The 20389-nt window shown below is 51.3% G+C and overlaps 1 protein-coding gene across 1 annotated transcript in view; it reads left to right on the forward strand.

Annotated features, from left to right (window-relative positions):
• Positions 1-19266: 19266 nt before the first annotated feature.
• The window catches only part of Crcp (CGRP receptor component), a 33397-nt gene continuing 32274 nt past the window's right edge, over positions 19267-20389 (forward strand). Inside the window, exon 1 of the mRNA XM_026400371.2 lies at positions 19267-19358. Coding sequence (XP_026256156.1) covers positions 19351-19358 — 8 coding nt within the window. The 5' untranslated portion in view covers positions 19267-19350. The remainder of the gene's footprint in view (positions 19359-20389) is intronic.

The raw sequence follows: 20389 nt of genomic DNA on the forward strand, positions 1-20389 counted from the left end.
ATGGCGTCAGCAAAGCCCCGCCCTGTCCCCGCCTCCAGGGGAGGTCTCACCAATCCGGGGGCAGCCTAGTGAGGTGGGCGTCGCCCCAGCAGCCCAATCATGTTCACGGGCGTGGCCATCCCGGTGGCGGTGGGCAGGGCCTGCTCTGGGAGCCCTGACCAGCGTCCGAGCTGCGCTGGCAGACGCGCAGGCACTGCCGATTCTGGTGGGGGTCGACAGTGACAACAGGCTGGAGCCCATGTAGGCCACACGTGTGAGGTGAAGTGGCAGGTTTGCCATGCTTTCACTCATTCATTCATTCAGCAAGCACCTCCTGCGCGCCAAAGGTAGACCTGAGAAATGACTCCCGTCCCAAAGAAAGTAGAGAGCCCAGAAACCGTGAGGCAGAGCAAGACCAGGGTGGCTGCAGAGTAGTTCATGAAGGAAGCAGGGTTAAGCATCCAGATGAGAAAGGGGTTGGACTTTCTTGCAAATCCATTAGAAACACATCAAAGAGTTTCAAACAACATGCTTGGTTGGAATTTCATTTTGTTCAGATCTCCGGAGCTAAATTGTGGAAATCAAATTTTATGAAAATGTAAGTCACAAGTTGGAGAATGGTCTCTTCTTTGGGGGGGGGGGGTACCAGGATTGAGCCCAGAGGTGCTTTACCACTGAGCCACATCCGCAGCCCTTTTGAAAAATATTTTATTTTGAAGACTGGGGTTGTGGCTCAGAGGCAGAGTGCTCACCTGCCTTGCGTGAGGCACTGGATTCAATCCTCAACACCACATTAAAAAAATAAATAAATAAAGATATTCTGTACACCTATAACTAAAAAATAAATACTAAAAAAGATTTTATTTTGAAACAAGGTCTCATTAGGTTGCTGAGGCTGGCATTGATTGAACTTGTGATCCTCCTGCCTCAGCCTCCTGAGCTGCTGGGATTACAGGTATGCACCACTCTGACCGGCTCAATAGCCTCATTTTTAATATTAAATCATATGGATCTCCAATAATGCAATGGTGTGCTCCTTTAAAACAAATTTCACCCCAAAGGTATACACAATAGAGTGCAAAAAGCCCTCACTTAAAGCAGAGGTAAGTTATTTGTCAAGATCTCTGAGCTTTGCAACTGCATGCAAAGCCCTCTTTTAAAATTATGTTTTTGACTTTATTAAAGTTTTCTTTAAAAATAAAAAGAAATACAGGGTTAGGGTTAGGGTTAGACACCTGTCACTTAATAAGGATTGAGAATTTGATTCAATCCCATCCATCATTTCCACTGTGCTACGTGATCAAGACAACCCCAGCAATTCCTGAGAGTGGACTAACCTCAGTCCCCAGATGCCAGCAGCCCTGCCCTGTAGTCTGTAGGGATCTGGGTCTGATGGTGATCAAAGAAGTCTGCAATAATGAGGCACTTGCTGTTGCTCTCCAGAGCGACCCAAAGCCGTCTTCCTTCCAGCATCTTCCCACACTGACTGCAAGGTCCACTCAGACCCCTTGCCTGGTGGGGCAGCTGCTAGACTGTGATTTTACTGAGTGTTACCTCACACATGGCTGGGACAGTCACCTTTCAGAGCCCCCTCTGGCATGTATGGACCAGAGGTCAGAGAGGGATATCTCCTAATGTTTAGAGATGATCTGTTCTTCCTGCTCATCTTTCCTGCGTTGGTAACTGACTAGCCAGTGACAGGCACAGTCCCGCCTTCCTCTAGAGACAGGAAAACCATCCTTGGGTGTTTGTTCAGGGACATGGCCTTTTCAGGGAGAACTTGGTGATTAAATTCATTATAAATTCATTGCCTGGAGACCAAGGAAACAATATCAGAAAGGAAGTGTGTGTCTATAGGAAGGAATGAAGAAGAGGATTGGACAGGGCACAATGGTGCATGTCTGTAATCCTAGTGGCTTGGGAGGCTGAGGCAGGAGGATCACGAGTTCAAAGTCAGACTCAGCAACAGCCAGGTGCTAAGCAACTCAGTGAGACCCTGTCTCTAAATAAAAAAATTCAAAATAGGGCTGGGGATGTGGTTTAGTGGTTGAGTGCCCCTTAGTTCAATCCTCAGTATAAAAAGAAAGAAAGAAATAGTCTTGGTATCTATGTATAGAAGATGTTTTTTTTCCTTTCTTCTTCTTTTTTTTTTTTTTGGTGTGAGTGTGCTACTAAAGGTTGAACCCATGGGTGCTTTACCATTCTGTCACATCTCCAGTCCTTTTTATTTTTTATTTTGAAACAGGGTATTGCTAAGTTGCTGAGGGTCTTGCTTAGTTGCTGAGGCTGGCAACATATCAATGGAGTCAACTGGAGGGGGTATGTTTGAAAATTTCCAAGTGTTAAAAAATATTCACAATTTCATTGTTAAGACACTAATGAACCTGATACACACATACACACACACACACACCCTCTATAATGTGTATGTATCAGCTTTATTGATATTTAATCGATACATAATAGAATACAAATGTTTAAAGAACATAAGATCTGACCTGCACACACCTATGAAACCCACCGTAATTGGGAGAGTAAATGCACTATTCATATCCAAAGTGCCCATGCCTCCTCTTTCAGATCCTTCCTCCTGCCTCTCCCCACCCACCCCCAAGAAAGCACCCATCTGTTTTCAGTAACTATAGCTTAGTTTGCATTTTCTGTCCAATACCACTTGTGGAAAAGTCTTTTCTCCATCTGTGTTTGCATGTTTAGCACAAATCAGTGACTGCACATGTGTGGATTTATTTCTAAATTTTTTATTCTGTTTTGTTGCAGAATCGGTGTATTTTTATCCAATCCTATGCGGGGTTTTGTGTTGCTTGTGGTACTGGGGAGTGAACCAGCACTCTACCTGAGTCACACTCCCAGCCTTTTTTACTTTCATTAATTTTTATTATTTTTTTTCCTTTTTAGCTTTATTTTGAGACATGGTTTTCACCAAATTGCCCAGGCCAGCCCGGAATTTATATTGCTGATGCCTCAGCCTCCAAAGAAGCTGGGATTACAGGTGGACACTGCTGTTTTGAATACTATGGCATGTCATAATTCTTGAAAGCAGGCAGTGTTAGCTTTTCATCTTTCTTTTTTTTCAGAGTTGTTTTGATTATTCTAAATCCTTTGCATTTGCAGTGAATGTTAGAACCAGCTTGTCAATTTCTACAAGATGGGATTTCAACTGGGCTTGCCTTGGTTAATCAGTCAATTTGGAGAGAATTGACCTCTTAAGGACATTGAGTCTACGGACACATAAACGAAGTGTATATCTTCTTTTTTTTTTTTTTTTAATTCTTCCTTAATTTCTCCGAGCAATGTTTTCTGGGTCTTTCATGTCTGCATTAGTTTCCTAGCCCTGCTCTAAAGAACTTCCACAAACACAAATTTCAATTGATCTGGTTTAAAACAACAGGAATGTATTGTTAGCCATGAAGACCTCGAGGTCTCCGCGTGGCTGGGTGCTTGCTGAAGGCTCTGGGGAGGTGTCCTTCCTGTCTCCTCCTAGCACCTGGTGATACCCAGCAGTTCCTGGCCTTCTTAGTCCTGTGGCTGCCTTTCTCTGAGCTGCACCTTCATCTTCCCACGGGCTTCTTTCCTGTTCCTTGGTGTCTCTGTATCCAAGTCTCCTCCTCCTTTCTCTGCTGAAGGCACCAGTCATGGGATTTAGGGTCTCCCCTAATCTGGTGTGACCTCACTTTAACTTGATTACACCTGCAATGACCTATTTCCAGCTCAGGTCCTGTCCACAAGTAGTAGAGGTGACACAGTTCAACCCACCACTCTGGAGCCTTCATAGATGCCCTTATCAGACCGAGGAAGCTCCTTCTATTCCCAATTCATTGTCATTTTGCATAAGTGGTAAGTTTTGCTTATAGAGATTTTAATTTTTTTTTTATTTTGGTGCATTATACTCACACATAGAAGTGGGAGTTCCTCATCACATCCTTGTACAAGCACACTAGACGTGAATCGTCAGCACAGTCTTAGGTGTGACCGGTGAGTTTTCCATCTCTGTGTTCTTTATTTCTCCATTTCCTTTCCTGCTCTGGATTTCCAGGTTGTCATCACCCTTCTGTCTGAAGGACTCCTTAACATTCCTTGTAGAGTGCACAAGGCACGGCTTCTCCCTGTCCTGCTAACACCTGCCGTTTTCTTCCCTTTTCTTCCCCTGCACGGTGCCCACACTAATGGGTGTGAAGTGATAGCTCACCCGTGTTCTGTTTTGATTCAGTTCTGGGCATCAAACCCAGGGCATCATAAATGCTGGTGATGAATAGGTCTGTGTTTGCAGGTCTAAATTTGTCTTTTATTTCTTCTGGTTTTGGAGAAATATGTTGTTCACACAGAGTGTTGCAAATTGACCCTTTTGTCTTTCAGTTCTTGAAAGATGTAGCTCCGTTGTCTTCCCACTTGTGTTGCTTCTGACAAGAAATAGACTCTCCTTTTCCTCGTGAAAATTATCATTTTCTCCTTGGGCTGCTCTTATGATTTTTCTCTTTATTGCTGGTTTGGGGCAATTCGATTATGATGTGCCACAGGGTAGTTCTCATTATATTGCAGAGAACTCTGGCCTTGTCCCCGATGCCAACCCAATAATGAGGACACAGTTTTAAGAAAAAGGAAAAAGAAGGTTTATTGCTGTGCTAGTATAAGGTCCTTGCTTAGCATCTGGATGGCCATCTTAAGTGACAGCCGCCATTTTAAGGAAAAAGTTTCGCTTTCCGGCCCAAGGGCCTTTCTGAGAAAGGCTCACCACCCCTCATATCAACTCAACCTCTAACCCACATAAGGACCTACCCGGCTCTGATTCCTGAGCCTCCCTCATAAAAGTCCCGGAACCCAAGCCTGTTTTGCCCTCTCCCCTGTAGAGAGATGGCTTTTATTGGTCAGCTCTGACAATAAACTCCGTGTGCATCTCTGCCTGGTCTTCTCCGTCTTTCATTTCTCGCTTACCTGATTCTCATTCCTCACTTTTCCTTCATTTTGGTCCGAAACCCAAGATTGGTTTCCCTGTGTGCCCATACCCCTCTTCAAGGGTCATTGAGCGTCCCCAGGCCCCAATCCAAATTCCATCATGGGACCAGGCCCTCCATTCTGCCGAATGCCCTCTCTGCACCCACCGCTGGACTTTTAGGTAAGATCCCTGTCTCCAGTCGACCTAAACAACCTAAGGGTCCTGGGAAGTGGCCATTGATTATCTGGCACTCCCAGGGTTACCGTGTGGTCAGGGGCACCACAGCCACAGCTTTCATGGCTACGGCTAATCCCTACTGTCGACCGGGTCTATAGGTGGTCTGTTATTTGGATCCTGGGTTTTGAGAAAAAACCACGGAGGATGATCGGGAGTTGTTCCTGGTGAGCCCTCTTGGCCTTGGGTTAATCTCTACAGCTTGTGCCCCTACTACCTAGTCCTGGCCAGGCACCCGAGTACCTCTATGGGCTCCTGCCCCGACACTTACCCAGCAGTGGTGACAACCCCCTGAGCGTAACTGTCCTCTCGACTGGGATATACTAGAGACTGGGGGATGCCTCACCTCTAGACTCATGTCCTACGTCTCATCATGGGCAGCTCCTCGTCCATTCCCTGTGATAGTCCCCTAGGCTGCCTCCTGGCTAAGCCAGGGTCTCTCTCTCTCACCCTGGACCTAAAGCCCCAAAAGCTTATCTTTTTGTGCAACCAGACCTGGCTTCAATATCCTTTGGATAACGACTCTAAATTAACAGCACTCTGGGTCCCAATATTATCAGGGATCTTTTCAACTATTGTGAGCATTCAGGAAAATGGAAAGAGATATCATAAGTTCAGGCCTTCTCCTCTCTGCGCTCTAAGCCCTCTCTCTGCAACTCTTGCTCTCCCTCACAAGTCCTCTCAGTTCTCACCTCCCCTAAGGCAGCTTCCAAAGGACAGAAGATCCTACCCAGGACTCCTCCTCTTTTGACCCAGCAGATGAGCCCCCCGCCATACCACAAATTCTCTTTCTGATGAAGTCAACACAACAACTGTCCCCTCAGCCTCTCCACCCTTCTCTCCTCCTGCTACACGCTCAGGGGTTGACGCTGCCCAACCCGCATCTCAGTGTCCTCTACACCAGGTGGCTGGGGTAGACGGTACAATCCGGGTTCATGTGCCTTTCTCTTTGTCAGAACTTTCACAGGTAGAAGAGCAGTTTGGGTCCTAAACTTCAAGTCCCACCACATAATCAAGGAGTTTCAGTATCTGACCCAATCATATGATTTGGCCTTCCACAATGTCCACATGATCTTGTTTAACACCTTCCTGCCTGAGAAGCACGGGCAAGTTTGGGAGCAAGCTAGAAAGTATGCTGAGGTACATCCTACCTCCCCTGCCCATCCGATTGGCACTGAAGTGGTCCCTGATTGGAACACCAGTAGGGATTATAATTTGCCTAAAGGAGTAACCAGTAGAAACCAATTCATTACTTGCCTCATGGCAGGACTTGGAAACGCCGCCCATAAGGCTATCAATTATCAAAAGCTCCAGGAAGTCCTCCAAGATAAGAATGAAACCCTTCAGCATGTTTAGACCCCCTGACCAGGGCTTTATTACAATATACTAACCTGGACCTGAGACTCCAGATGGGAGACAACTGCTAATGACCTACTTTTTCTCCCAGAGTTTCCCCGATGTTAAGGCCAAATCAAGACACCTCGAGGGAGGGCTCTTAACTGCCCAAGGGGGCCACGCTTCCATCCAGACTCTCCTGCTGCTCCCCCATCCTCACCCTTACCTTAGGACCATGCCCTATTCTGTCTGCCAGTGCCTCCCATATTACCCACTTCTGAGGTGGACGCTACTGTCTGGGGTGCTTCAAGTCCTCTATCGCCTCACACCAGGAGCCCCTTCAATCCGTCTCAAGCCCCCTCCCTTTTCTGCCCAGTCACAATGCCCGCTCTCCCTCCTTGCTGCTGCTGTCCCTCTCCTTCTGCAGAGCAGCCTTATGGAGCTCCTGACAACAAGCCGCTTCTTACCCCAGGCGTGTGTGTGACTCGTCCTGCGCCACTTGTCTTTCATTGGTGCCAGTGACTGGGTCTTGTTCTCCTATCAGCTTTGCTCTCCCCTCGGGGATTTGAGCTGGTTGGAACCTGGGACCGTGGCCTGAGGGCCCAGGACAATGACCACACACCTTCCTCCATTCACCCAGTGCTCTTCTTCTTCTTCTTCATCCACACTCCGGCCTCATTGGAGTAAGTCAATTTAACTTTTCCCTTGACTACAAACCAGAAGAATGACTTCAAAGCTTCCTCTCTATCTCCCTGATCTCCCACGCCCATTTCACCTTTCTGTGGCTGAAAAGCAGGGATTTGCTATAGGAGTCCTTGGACACCTGCTAGGGCCAACCTTTGCCCCTGAGGCTTATCTATTGAAGGCTCTTAACCCTACTGACAGGGGATGGGCCCCTTGCCTACCAATGCTGGGCTGGCTGCAGCCTCTCCCCACTCACCATACCGCTCCCCATCACCTAAAGGATCTCCTCACCTACAAGGCTTACATTCCTTACCCCCTGTCGCCTGTTGTCTCTACAGGTTTCCCTGGTGGAAGACCCCAGTCTTACTTCCCACACGTGCTCACCTTTAAACTCTGCTACTCTCCTCCCCGTTCCTCAGGACTCTGCCACCTCTTCTCCTCTTACCTGTTCATGCACTGAAACTCTGGAGGAGCTCCTTCCACATCCCTCCCTCACACAGGAAGGCCCTGCTCCAGGCCACATACACATTGTTCACAGATGGCTCCTCCTTCCTTCAGGAGGGAGTCAGGCAGGGTATGTCTCTCTAACCTCTATGGTGGAAGTGGCTCCCCTCCCCAGTATCATATCCAACCGGCAGGCGGAACTGGTTGTCCTCATCAGAGCCCTCACTTTGGCAAAGGGAGCCTCCCTCAACATCTACTGCCCCTTGAATTACATTTAGGGTGGACTAAACTCCTTCTCTTGGCTCTTCTTAGGTTATGAGCCCTCCCAAAGAAGCCACCCAACATCTCCCCTTTTGAGCTCCTATATGGACAGACTATCTCCCTGCCCAGCTCACCACCCTCTGATTCCCCACTACCCCTTGCTCCTCATCTTTTCTGGCCCCTTCTTGCATACATTACGAACCTTCTTTGGCAATACAGTGATGCTGTTCTGGCAAAGCCTAGTTCTGCCTCTTCCCCTTCTCCCAGTCTGTCTCATGGCGACCTGGTACTTTCTAACACCCTCCCCCACGGGCCCCCCTCCTCCTCTCAATTCTCTGCAAAATGGACTGGATCCTATTGGGTCATTCTTACCCCTGCCTCGGAGACTTGCCTTGAGGGTATCCCATGTTGGGTTCATAACTCCCATTTAAAGCAGTTTTCTCTGCCCTTTATACAGTGACATCCACAGGCCCCCTCAAGCTGCCTTTCTCCACTCTTCCTTCAGTCTCTGGGGACCACGAGGCACTGCAGACTGTGAGGACCATCCTTCCTTTTTCATTATGGCCCTCCTCCCTCATTCTGCACTCACCTCCCTGGAGGACCGTTACCAGGAGTTACCATTCCAGTTTCTAGGAGACTTAGAGCAACTTGCTCAAACCTTACTGAACACACAACCCCAGCCTAATTGTTTAGCTGCTGTGATTCTGCAGAATCCAAGGGGCTTTGATCTTCTTACAGCCCCAAAAAGGTAGACTTTGTCTGTCCCTACAGGAGGAATGCTATTTCTATGTCAATCAATCTGGTATAGTAAAGGACATGACAAAACAACTCCAACAGGACCTTGAACATCAAAAACAACAGCTCGGCCTCAGCTAAAGGAAAACCAGTCCCTCACCAAAATTGGGCCATGGGGACAGCATTCCACCACCACTCAACCTTCATCATAGCTCCAGTGATTCAAATGCCACCCCTTCTCAGCAGGAAGCAGTTATAGAAGATTGACCTATATCCCTGTTCCCTAAGGGGCCCAATAAAAAACAAAAAGGGGTGGATATAAGGTCCTTTCTTAGCATCTGGATGGCCATCTTAAGTGACAGCCACCACTTTAAGGAAAAACTTCTGCTTTCCCGCCCAAGGGCCTTTCTGAGAAAGGCTCACCACCCCTCATACCAAACCCACCCTTAACCAGGGGCATTAGAGTCTCAGTGGCTGGTTAGGGTGGCTCTGATTCCTGAGCCTGCCCTATAAAAGTCCTAGAACTCAAGCCTGTTTTGCCCCTCTCCCCCTATAGAGAGATGGCCTTTATTGGTCAGCTCTGAGAAATGAACTCTGTGTGCATCTCTGCCTGGTCTCCGGCTCTCATTTCTCGCTTACCTGTCTCTCATTCCTCACTCTCCCTTCAGCTAGAAGAGGAGAAGCACAGGGGACTCCTGTCCCAGAGGCTGGGATTCTGCCCATCAGTAGGCACAGGGGACTTTTAAAGAGGTGGTTCAAAGGTCACATTCCACGTGTTCTCTGTCTGGAGTTGTAAGTCACTTGTTAAGTCCGGAGATAAGTCTCAGTGGCAGAGCAGCAAGGGCTGTCCTCAGCATAAAGTGGACACCGTTACTGAAGGGTAAACAAGGGACGAGAGAGGGGTAAGCAAGAAGTGAAAGACAGACCAGTTCATTTGTCAGAGCTGACCAATAAAGACCATCTCTCTATAGGAGAGGCTTGGGTTCTGGGACTTTTATGGGGCAGGCTCAGGAATCAGAGCCCCGTGGGCGCTGACGAGGAAGGTTAGGAGTGGGGTTGGTAGGAGCAAGTGGTGAGCCTTTCTCAGAAAGGCCCTTGGGCTGGGGATGTGGCTCAAGCGGTAGCGCGCTCGCCTGGCATGTGTGCGGCCCGGGTTCGATCCTCAGTACTACATACAAACAAAGATGTTGTGTCTGCCAATAACTAAAAAAAATAAATATTTTTTAAAAAATTCTCTAAAAAAAAAAAAAGAAAGGCCCTTGGACGGGAAAGCAAAGATATTTCCTTAAAATGGCGGCCGCCACTTAAGATGGCCGTCCAGATGCTAAGTAAGACCTTATAGTTACAATCATTTTTTTCCTGTGCTTGGAGGCTGTCAAATTTCTTGGAGCTCCAGATTTATAATTTTTAATATTCAAATATTTTCATCTCCACTTTCTCCTTTCTTCTCTTTCCATTTTTCCTTTTTCTTTCCGTGTTTTGGGACTCCTCTTACCTGTGTATTACGATGCTACTTAGCGTGTCCCAATGCATGTTTCTTCTCTGTTCCATTCTGGGTAATTCCTCTTTCTATGACTTTATTATTTTCTTTTCCTATGACTTTAACACACCAATCTTTTCTTCTACAGTGTCTAATCTTCTGTCAATCTGACCTAGTGTCACAGGTCTTGTAGTTTTTAGCTTGGTAAGGGTCATATTTATTTCTTCCCTGTCTCTATTTAACTTTTTTTTTAATACAAAATGATGATTTCATAATTTCTATAATACATAACTATTTTTATGATATGGGAATGCTATTGCATATTAACATTTTTATTATGAAAAACACATATTACAATGAAATATATCATCTCAGCCATTTTTAAGTATATTGTTCATTAATGTTGATATTCTTTTTTTTTTTTTTTTTTAGGTGCTGGGGATTGAACCCAGGGCCTTGTGCATGCAAGGCAGACACTCTACCCACTGAGCTGTGTCCCCAGCCCCAATATTGATACTCTTATATATTATGGAACAGATTCCACAACTCCGCCAGTTTGCAGAAGTGTCCTGTATGCATTGAACGGTCACTTTTCTCTGTCCCTCGCCAGCTCCTGGTAGCTGCTGTTCTTCTGTGTCTGTGAGTGGGGCCAGCACATTGTCTCATGAGAGGGGGGTCAGTGTGTCCTCGGTGGCTGGCTATGTCACTCAATGGCCTCAGGGCTCCTCTGCGTTCCAGCGTGGGAGGATTTCCTTCTGGTTCCTGTCCTCCTATTTTATGTATGTTTCATTTTGCTTATTCAGTCCTCTGTCGAGGGACTTTGAAAGACGTGGCTGTGCAGACCTTTCCTTGGGACCCTACAGGTCTTGGCCTCCCCGGGCTCCCCTTTCATCTTCTCACCTGGGGGGTTGGCAGACCCCGCCTCAGTCCTCCTCCTGGCCTGGTGTCCCTGGGAGCTGCTCTCAACAGCAGGCTGCATGGCTGCCGAGCTCATCTCTGCTTCCGCCCTCAGCCGCCCTCATCCTTCACGGAAAGCCCCCCTTCCACGGTTCTGTATTTTGGTTTTTTCCTCCAGTGCAGGGGTTTGACCCCAGGGCCTCATGAATCCTAGGTAATGCTCTACCACTGAGCTATCCCCCAACCCTCTTTTTTTGTATTTTACTTTGAGACAGGATCTTGCTGGCCTTGAACTTCTGTCCTCCTGCCACAGCCTCCTGGTGGCTGGGATTGCAGGTGTGGGTCACCATGCCCAGCAACATTTTGTCTTTTTGACTTTTTATTTGTTTTACATGTGATACTAAGACAGGTCCCCGGTATCCTACTCTGGCCAGGGGCAAACGTTTGGTGCCAGATGTTCAACGGGTAAGGTGGGGCATTCATGGACTTACCTTGGTTTAGACCTCAACCTGTCACTTGGGGGAAAACTTTCTATGTCCGCATTTCTATCTGATGCCTTCCCTCGCGTGTTTAGGACAGCTGAACTTGAACGCGTCTTTCTTGGTGTGCTCTGGCTGCTGTAACAAGGCAACACAGCTCGGGGGGGCCCATCAACCACCAAGTCCTCTACTCAGTTCTGGAGGCCAGGAGTCCGGGATCAAGGATCCAGGGGTTTGGTGTGTGGTACGGCTGCTTCCTGGGTCACAGATGGCCTCTTCCCACTGTCCCTGGGATGGATGGGCTCCCTGGGGTCTCTCTTACCAGGGCATGAATCCCACTCAGAGAGGCTCCACCCTGGTGACCCTCGGCCCTGCGTCCAAATAACCCCACCTGGCGGACAGGTGTCCACAGTGAGTTTGCTGGAGCCCAGCGCTATCCCAACCCATACCTATGCTCTTGCTCTCTACAGCATCCTCTCCTTCCCATGACAAGGATGGCACCGCACTCCTTGACACTCAGCCACACCCCCCCTTAGAGTCTCTGTGACTCCTCTTCCCCTGTCTGTCCTGCTCTGTCACAGCAGCCTGTTGGCTCTACCTGAATTCACACCCAGCACCTGTCCCTGCCTCCTCTGCTTCTGCCTGGACAGTGGACGGCTCCCCTGGTGCCCCACACCCACCCCTGGGCTCCTGGTCTTGGGGAGCTTTTCAAAGTCAAGTCAGGCTGTGTGGACTTTTGGGACTTCTCCAGGGGCTCCCATTCTTTCAGTGACCTTTGCTGTGGTCTCCCACACAACTCTTGCCCTCCCGGCTCAGGACTCTCCTGTCATGGAGCCGCTCTGCTCTGGCCAGCAGCTCTCTGTTCTCCTAACCTCAGGCACACTTCCATCCTGCTGTGCCCTTTGCTGCCACGGGGCCCAGGTCTCCAGGGGCTCGTCCCCCCTTCCTCACATCTGCCCACATTTCACCTGCTGCTCTACCCCGGACCTAGGGGGTCCTGTGGGAGGCCCTGTTGGGGAGTGTGGACCCCAGCACAGTGTCTCCAGGAGGTGGTGGAACCTGAGCCATGGGGTGGGGTGATGACAGGTCCTCAAGTCCCTGCCTCTGAGAAGCACAGTGGGATCCCAGCCCCCTGCCCCTCTCCCCTGCCTCCCACTGTAGGACGAGAAGTCTCGCTCTGCCATCCGCTTCTGCCATGGTGGCTGCCTTTGCACAGGCCCAACACTGGGGACAGTCCACAGTGGGCCGAACCTTCCAAAATGTGGTCTTGGAAGCTAATGATCACAGGGTCTGCTGCACAGCTGAGCACCCCCTCCTCACGGCGACCGAGCGTTGGAGGGCGATGTCTCCTGCGCCCCCCTCTGCCGCTCCCGTTCCCTCCCCCGTGTCCCTGTCACCCTCTGACAGGCCCTGTCGGCTTCCTCCTGACTGTCCTGTCTGCTCCGTTCTTGGACTTCTCCCAGCCTCCGAGAACTGAGGGAGCACAGCCCACCATGCTGGGTGGACAAGAAGGAGCCAGACCCCATCTTGTGACCCCTCGTGGTGGTCTGAACCTGTTGGGAGCCATTCTCACACGTGATCGGGTGCCTCCCGTTGAGGGTCTGAGGCACTTTGGCACATGTCGAAGTTTTTCCCGTCCCTCTCCTGATGAGAGAGCCCATCCGTGTGGGGGTGTGCCTGACCACTGACCCCGGGGACCCAATCGCTGACCCTGACCTTGGAGTGCAGCCCCCCCTCAACCTTCATTGGATGGAATTCTCCCCTGAATCTCTGGTTCCCTAATAAAAGGCTACTCCCCGGCGTGCTCGCTCTCTCTCTCCTGCTAGCCCTGAGTAATCCTTGCTGCCCTGCTGGGCGGCTAGAGGAGCGAACCAGAGAGGGGAGCCGTCTCGGACCTAGCAATAGAATTAAGGTAATTGAGTCTTGTGTTTTTATTTCGATCTCGTCTAACTAACTTTATGCCTAGAACCTCATTAATGAAACCACTGCGCAGGCCGCGTGGTAGATGAACCAACACAGTGTGGAGAGCCCAGGACCAGACCTGAACCCACGCAGGCTGCTCTCCACAGACAGGCTCTCACTGCTGTCACCAACAGTGGCCGTCCTGCTTCCAGGAGAAGAGGAAGACGGGAGGGAATAGAGAGGCACTCGAAACCCCAGCATGGAGTCTGCCTGAACATGAGAGGACAGTGAGGAATCGAGTGGGGCTGAGGTCCTCCCATGGAGAGCCAGGAGCAAGCAGCCATCACCAGGCCCTGCGCAGCACCAGGCTCCCTGAGTTCACCCCCGGGTCGGCACTGCACTGTCCCCGTTCGGCACAGGAGGAAACGGAGTCTGGGAGAGGTCAGGTCGGAAGGGCAAGCTGGAACCGAGCCAGGCTGTCTGGCCAGGGCCCTTGCCCTGTGCAGAGCTGGCCTGTTGAAGTTACCTGCAGGACAAGCACCTGCCTTCCCGTCCTGGAGTGAAGGCCCAAGAGTTGCAGGGTCTGCCCACTGCCCGCCCCTCTGTTGGCTGACTAGGCTTTGGGCATGCCTGAGCCAGCCTGAAGGAAGGCCACAGGGACGGTGGAGCCCCAGTCCTGCTGTCCCTGGTGGAGAGTGGGTGACACGCCAGGCACAGGCCTCACCACCCACAGTTGCAGAAGAGTCCTGCGGGGTCACCACGCTGCAGCGTGCTCCACAGCAGGCTGCCCATGGGGGAGGCAGCATGGATGGAGGCTCACACTCTTGGGTGAGCTACTCAACCCTCCGCACTCAGTCAAAGGTAGATAGTGACCCCCAGGCCCTGGGCATGAGGAGGAGTGGCCTGTGCTGAGTCTGACTGGCTCTGAGTGCCCAACAGGATGGTGTTGCTAGTGGTAGTTAAGGCCCTGGGGCCAGGGCAGGCAGGGCGGTGGAAGTAAGGAGGATAACTTTTAGGACTATTATTTATTTGGTGCGTTTCAGGAGCCAAGTGTTCCACGTGTGTACCCCCTGCCATCTGTTGTCAGGGCAGACCGAGTGTGCAATGGCTGTCCTGATCACTGCCATGGTCCCCTCATGCAGGGGACACACCGGACCCCTAGACTGCAGGTGCCACCACCCTTGCCCATCCCCCGATCTTTCCCAGACAAACACCTACAGAATAGCCACACAGGTCAACAACAGCTAATGTAAAATAGTGATTATGTCAATATACTGTAATAAAATTTATTTTAAAAATTTACTTATGCTGGGTGCAGGGGCACATGTCTGTAATCCCAGCAGCTCTGGAGGCTGAGGCAGGAGGATCACAAGTTCAAAGTCAGCCTCAGCAACTTAATGAAGCCCTAACCAACTTGGAGAGACCCTGTCTCTAAATAAAAAAAATAATAAAAGGGCTGGGGATGTGGCTCAGTGGTGAAATGCCTCTGGGTTAAATCCCTGGTAGCAAAACAAACAAAAAATTCTTATGAATTGCTCATTGCTAGAATTTTCCATTTTATATTTTCAGGCTGTGATTGACTGCAGGTGAGAAAAGTGAAATGGTAGAAGGAACCAGGCAGGGGACCAGCGTATTGCCTCTGATAGTCCCAGGGGCTGGACGGCTCCCTCGGAGGGTTTTGTCCTTGTGAGGGTGCCCGCGGCCCTTCCCAGGCTTCCCCAACTCCATCTTGTGCCTGGGTCTGGAGACTCTCTGGCTGGGACTGCTGGGTTTGGGGCTGGTGGGCGTCTCCAGGGTGACTGTGCCCCCAGCACCGTGGTCTAGAGGACGCTGGGCGGGTAGGCTGGCCCAGGGCCCTCGGGGTTGCAGCTCTCTGGGGTGCGACACCTCTTGTGGCCCAGGACAGAGTGACTTCCTGCAGTCAGTTCACAGACCACGCCCCAGACCAGCGCGTATTCCAGGTGGGCGGGAAGTAGCTCAGAACCCAGAACCCGGCTTTTTATTGTCACTCTCACCCTCTCCGTGCACCGGCTATCGCGACCATTCTATAGGGAAATGAGAAGACTTGCAGATTTGCCCAAGGCCACGAAGGGGGTCGCCTGGGGCCAGACTCCAGGCCAAGCCTGCTACCAATATCACCGCGGGCAGACCCGCCACACGGGGCTTGCTGGGCACTCCTTGCAGGGCCGACCTAGCCACACGGGGCTTCCTGGCACACTCCTCACAGGCAGACCAAGCCACACGCGGCTTGCTGAGCACTCCTCGCAGGGCAGACAAGCCACATGGTGCACTCCTCGCAGGGCAAGCGGCAGGCACTGCCGGGGCACTTCTTGCTGGGAAGCACCTGCAGCAGGCCCAGGAGGCAGCCTGCCTGGGAGGGCTGATGGGAGGAGCAGCCCCCGCAGGACCAGTGGGCTCCAGGAAGGAAGCACCTCCCCAGTGCAGAGCCACGTCCTGCTTGGTCGAAGGCCACGGGGCAGTCCTGAGTGGAACACTGTGACTGTCACCTCGTGCCTCCCACCAGGCCCCTGGGACTCCAGCAGCCAGAGAAGGAGGATAAACCCAGGAAGCCTCAGGTGTCCAGGGCAATGGGCTGTGCCTCGGGGCTGGGAACAACCATAGCCAGCCCTGCTAATGAGCTAGCAGACATCCCACAGAGGCCCTGGTGGCCACCGAGGGTCCCCAGGTCCCCATGTGCTGGGGTGTATACCGTGTGAGTGCACGGGAAAACCAGAGACACCTGGGTCTACCCAGCAGGCGGCTGGGAGGGGCACTCAGCGGCCCACAGAAAAGGCAGTGTTTTGCACCTGTGGACACTGAGCAAGCTGGAAGAGTCCACGTGGATAGTGAGCAAGCTAGGAGGGTCCACGGGGACAGCGAGCAAGCTGGGAGGGTCCACGAAGAACACAGCTTCTGTTTGGGAATCCAGGCAGGTGCCTAAGTAGGCAGGTACCCAGGCGGGCACAGGTGGGCAGGTGCCCAGGCAGGTAGATGCCTGAGTGGCAGGTACCCAGATGAGCAGGTGCCTAGGCAGGCAGTGCCCAGGTGGGCAGGTGCCTTAGTAGGCAGGTACCCAGGCAGGCACAGGTGGGCAGGTGCCTAAGTAGGCAGGTACCCAGGCAGGCACAGGTGGGCAGGTGCCTTAGTAGGCAGGTATCCAGGCAGGCACAGGTGGGCAGGTGCCTAAGTAGGCAGGTACCCAGGAGGGCACAGGTGGGCAGGTGCCCAGACAGGTAGATGCATGAGTGGCAGGTACCCAGGTTGGCAGGTGCCTAAGTAGGCAGGTACCCAGGCGACACAGGTGGGCAGGTGCCTAGGCAGGCAGGTGCTCAGGCAGACAGGTGCCTAGGTAGGCAGCCCACGTGGGCAGGTACCCAGCTGAGTAGGTGCCCACTCAGGCAAGTACCCAGCTATGCAGGTGCCTAGGTATGCAGGTACCCAGGCGGGCACCACTTGAACTTGACCCTTCTCTAATCCGTACCCTGAGCCACCCCTGGCTGTCTCGGGTGCCCTGAGGCACCTGCTCTCTTCCACAGGAGCTCCTCCCCGCCCCCTCCAACACTCCTGGCGTGGGGACGCCTCCTGCCCCATTAGTCACGCCTTCCCTGCCCATCGGGTCAAACCTGGTGTGCGGGGTTATCTGTGTCCAGAGCTGGTTCCTCAACCAGGCCGTCAGCCGGCCAGGGCAGAGGGTGTCACTCATGCTTGTGACATCTGCATCTGACAGCTGTCACCACAGGTGAGCAGAATGCAGGGAGCCTCCTCAGCACTGCTCTGGAGGCCTGGAGGCTCGGGATCCCATGCAAACCCACCCCACTGGGCTGGGGGTGATTTTATTCAATGGTTGACTTTAAAAGTCATTCAAAGTAAATTAATTTTAAAACGTTTTTGAAGCTTCAAATAACATGTTTATTGAAAATCTTAAATACAGAGTAAACAAAATTAAATGTTAAAAATCCTTTCTTCTAATCAATTTCCCGGACACAATACCAGTGCAATTTTTGTTTTACTGATATACATAATTCATACACCATACAGTTCACCCACTTAAGGTGTACAACTCATTGTTTTTTTTTTTTTTTTTTTAGTATTTCCATAGGGTTGTGTAATCATCCCCCAAAAGTTTTAGGGAATTTTAAAATATATACATATTTTTAGTTGTAGGTGGACACAATACCTTTATTTTTATGTGGATCTGAGGATGGAACCCAGTACTTCATGTATGCTAGGCAGTGCTCTACCACTGAGCCACAACCCCAGCCCCATTTCAGGGCATTCTTATCTCCCCACAAAGATACTGTTTCCACTGTCAATCCACTTCTCTGGCTCCAGCCTCCTCCTAACCTTTACCCGCCATTCATCTACTTTCTGTGTCTGTAGACTTGCCTATTCCTGGACGTTTCACGTATGGAATCATTCCAGATGTGGCCCTGTCATGCTAGCTTCCTTCTCTTAGGGTCATGTCTTGAGGGTCATCTGTGCAGTAGCATTTGATAGTACTTCATCCTTTTTTATTGATGAATAGTATTCCACTGTATGAATCTGGCACATTTTGTTTATCCTATCATCAGACACTACTTATGTTGTTCAGATCACCTGGGGTTCGATTTCTCTGAGACAAATTCCGGCTGAGTGACCTTAGTTGGGTAAATCAGTCTTTCCAAGCCTGCCACGATTTCTCCAATCACAAAATATGCATAATTGTGGATTTACTCATAGCGTGTCATGATCGTCCTGCGACAGTATCAGCACCTGTAAGCAACCTGTGGCGTGCCCAGCACCCTGTAAGGGTCACCCTGGGGGTAAGCCCCGGGCTGAGGCCAGCGGATCACAAGAAGGCAGACAGTAGGCTGCCAGGGGCGAGGCCTTGGGCTCCACCCCAGCTCTGCGAAAGGTCCCCTCAGAGGAACGGGTACTAAGTACTGGCAAAGGTCCGGACAGGAAAGTATGAAAAGCCCCCCCCCACGCCCCCCCACGGCCTGGACTCATCCTTCGGAGACTGGAGACCCCTGGCGCAGCCTCACTCCCCAAGGGGAATATTCCAAACACACAAAAAGTAGTGAGATGAGGACACTAGCCTCCACCCAACTCTCCCTATCCCTAGGCATTTGTTTTCTATGCCCGTTTTTTGGTGGGGAGGTTTGAACCAGAGCTGAACCACTGCGCCACACCCGCTGCAGGGTCTGGCGCGATCCTCCTGCCTCAGCCTCCTGAGCTTCTGGGACTCCAGGCGTGTGCCACCGCGCTCGGCTTGCCAATTTTACATAGTTTTATTTAAGGCATTGTATTTTCCACGTGCAATATGGCGATTACAGCGCGCCATGGTATTTTCTTTCCCTCCCTGTGCACATGCGGCACATTCAAGTATGGAGAATACCAACTGCAGCGGAATTCGCTACAGATCTGGGCCCTCCCGTGTTTCAGCGTGTGTAACTGAGCTACCCCTGGATCGCGCTGCTTCCTCGACTGCAGGAGATTTCTTTAACATTTAATCCGACTAACAAGCAGAAAAGCGCAGTGCACTGCCCACTCTCCCGCCCAGGGCTCCCGGCTTCCCCACGCCGCACTGCGCCACGAGCCCAGCCTCTTTCCTGGGAAGGGTCCCGCGGCTGCTGTGGCTCGCACGGGGCCGGCTTGTCATAGCTTTAATGAAACCTGGACCGCGCATACAAGGCCCCGCCACGGACCGGGCAGCACTCTGGCGGGGCGAAAGGCAGAGTCCACCCGAATCGCTGGAGCGCGCGCCCCCGACGGCTCTGACGCGCAGTAGTGGGGACGGCGTGCGGAGCGCGCCCCCGACCTGCAGCGTGAGGCTCCGGCTCGGCGCAGCGCGGCCCTCCCGGCGTGCACCGCGCGCTCCCGCCGTGCACCGCGTCCCTCCCGGCCTGCATTGCGGCGCGCGGAGCCCGAGGTCCCTCATCGCAGAGGCAGCAGCGCGACGAGTGGCCGCCGTGGTGAAGCCGAACAACATGGAAGTGTAAGCCGCCCTGGGACCCTGGCGGAGTGGGCAGCGCGGCGGGGCGGGGCAGCAAGCCCGGGGCTCCTCGGCGGCGGCCTTCGGGTCCGCGGGCCCCCTGCTGCGTGCGCAGGTGAACTGCGCGTCTCAGACCGTCCCCGGCGCGGGCGTCAGTCCCAGGGCCCGATGGGGGGACCCGAGCCGCGCCTGCAGCCCCTGCTTTTTTCTTTTGACACTGTGTTCGTGCAGCTCAAAGAGAAAGTTTCCCGAACCAACACTTGTCCTGCTGCAATATTTTGACGTCATCTATTCTCTTACTGAAAGTATCGACCCACCAAAAAGTGTTTAACCCACTGATGAGGTCTAACCTGGGACTTGAAAGACACCCGTAGTCTCCTTTCTGCAGATTCCTCAGATCCGGGGACACTCAACATGGTATATAAATGGCGCAGAATTTGCTGGGGAATTATAATTGCACGTCCTCCCATAATCTTTAAATCATCTCTGGGTTACTTACACAGTAAGTGCTAGTAAATGCTATGGGAGTAGTTGTATTGCATAGGGAATAATGACAAAAGTGTGCACAATGTCAGTATGGACACTTTTTGCTAATATTTTTGGTCTGCACTTGGTTAAATCCAAGGATGCAGAACCTGCAGATCAGGAGGGCTGACTGTATAATACACTAGTCTGAAGTTGTCATTATTTATTTCTCCCTCTTCTAGAACATTTTCTGGCAGCATACAGATTTGCTCTAATTTGTCCAACTTAAAATCTCTTGTCCCCACATTCATATCTACCTGTAGCTCTGTTTCTGCTTCCCATCTGCTTTCTGCTTGGGTATTGGAGATTAACTCAGGGGTGCTTTATCACTGAGCTACATCCCCAGCCCTTTTTTTTTTTCTTCGCCTACAACGAAATTTCTTAAAGTATTGTTTATCCCCTTATTCTGTCCACCATTCTGTTGGACTTTGGTTCTCTCTACTAAAATGGCTTCTGTGAAGACGATCTGAGCACTTCATCTTGTCAAATCCAAAGATTCTTTTTTCTGG

Source organism: Urocitellus parryii, chromosome 9, assembly GCF_045843805.1.
Source record: "Urocitellus parryii isolate mUroPar1 chromosome 9, mUroPar1.hap1, whole genome shotgun sequence".
Lineage (NCBI taxonomy): Eukaryota > Metazoa > Chordata > Mammalia > Rodentia > Sciuridae > Urocitellus > Urocitellus parryii.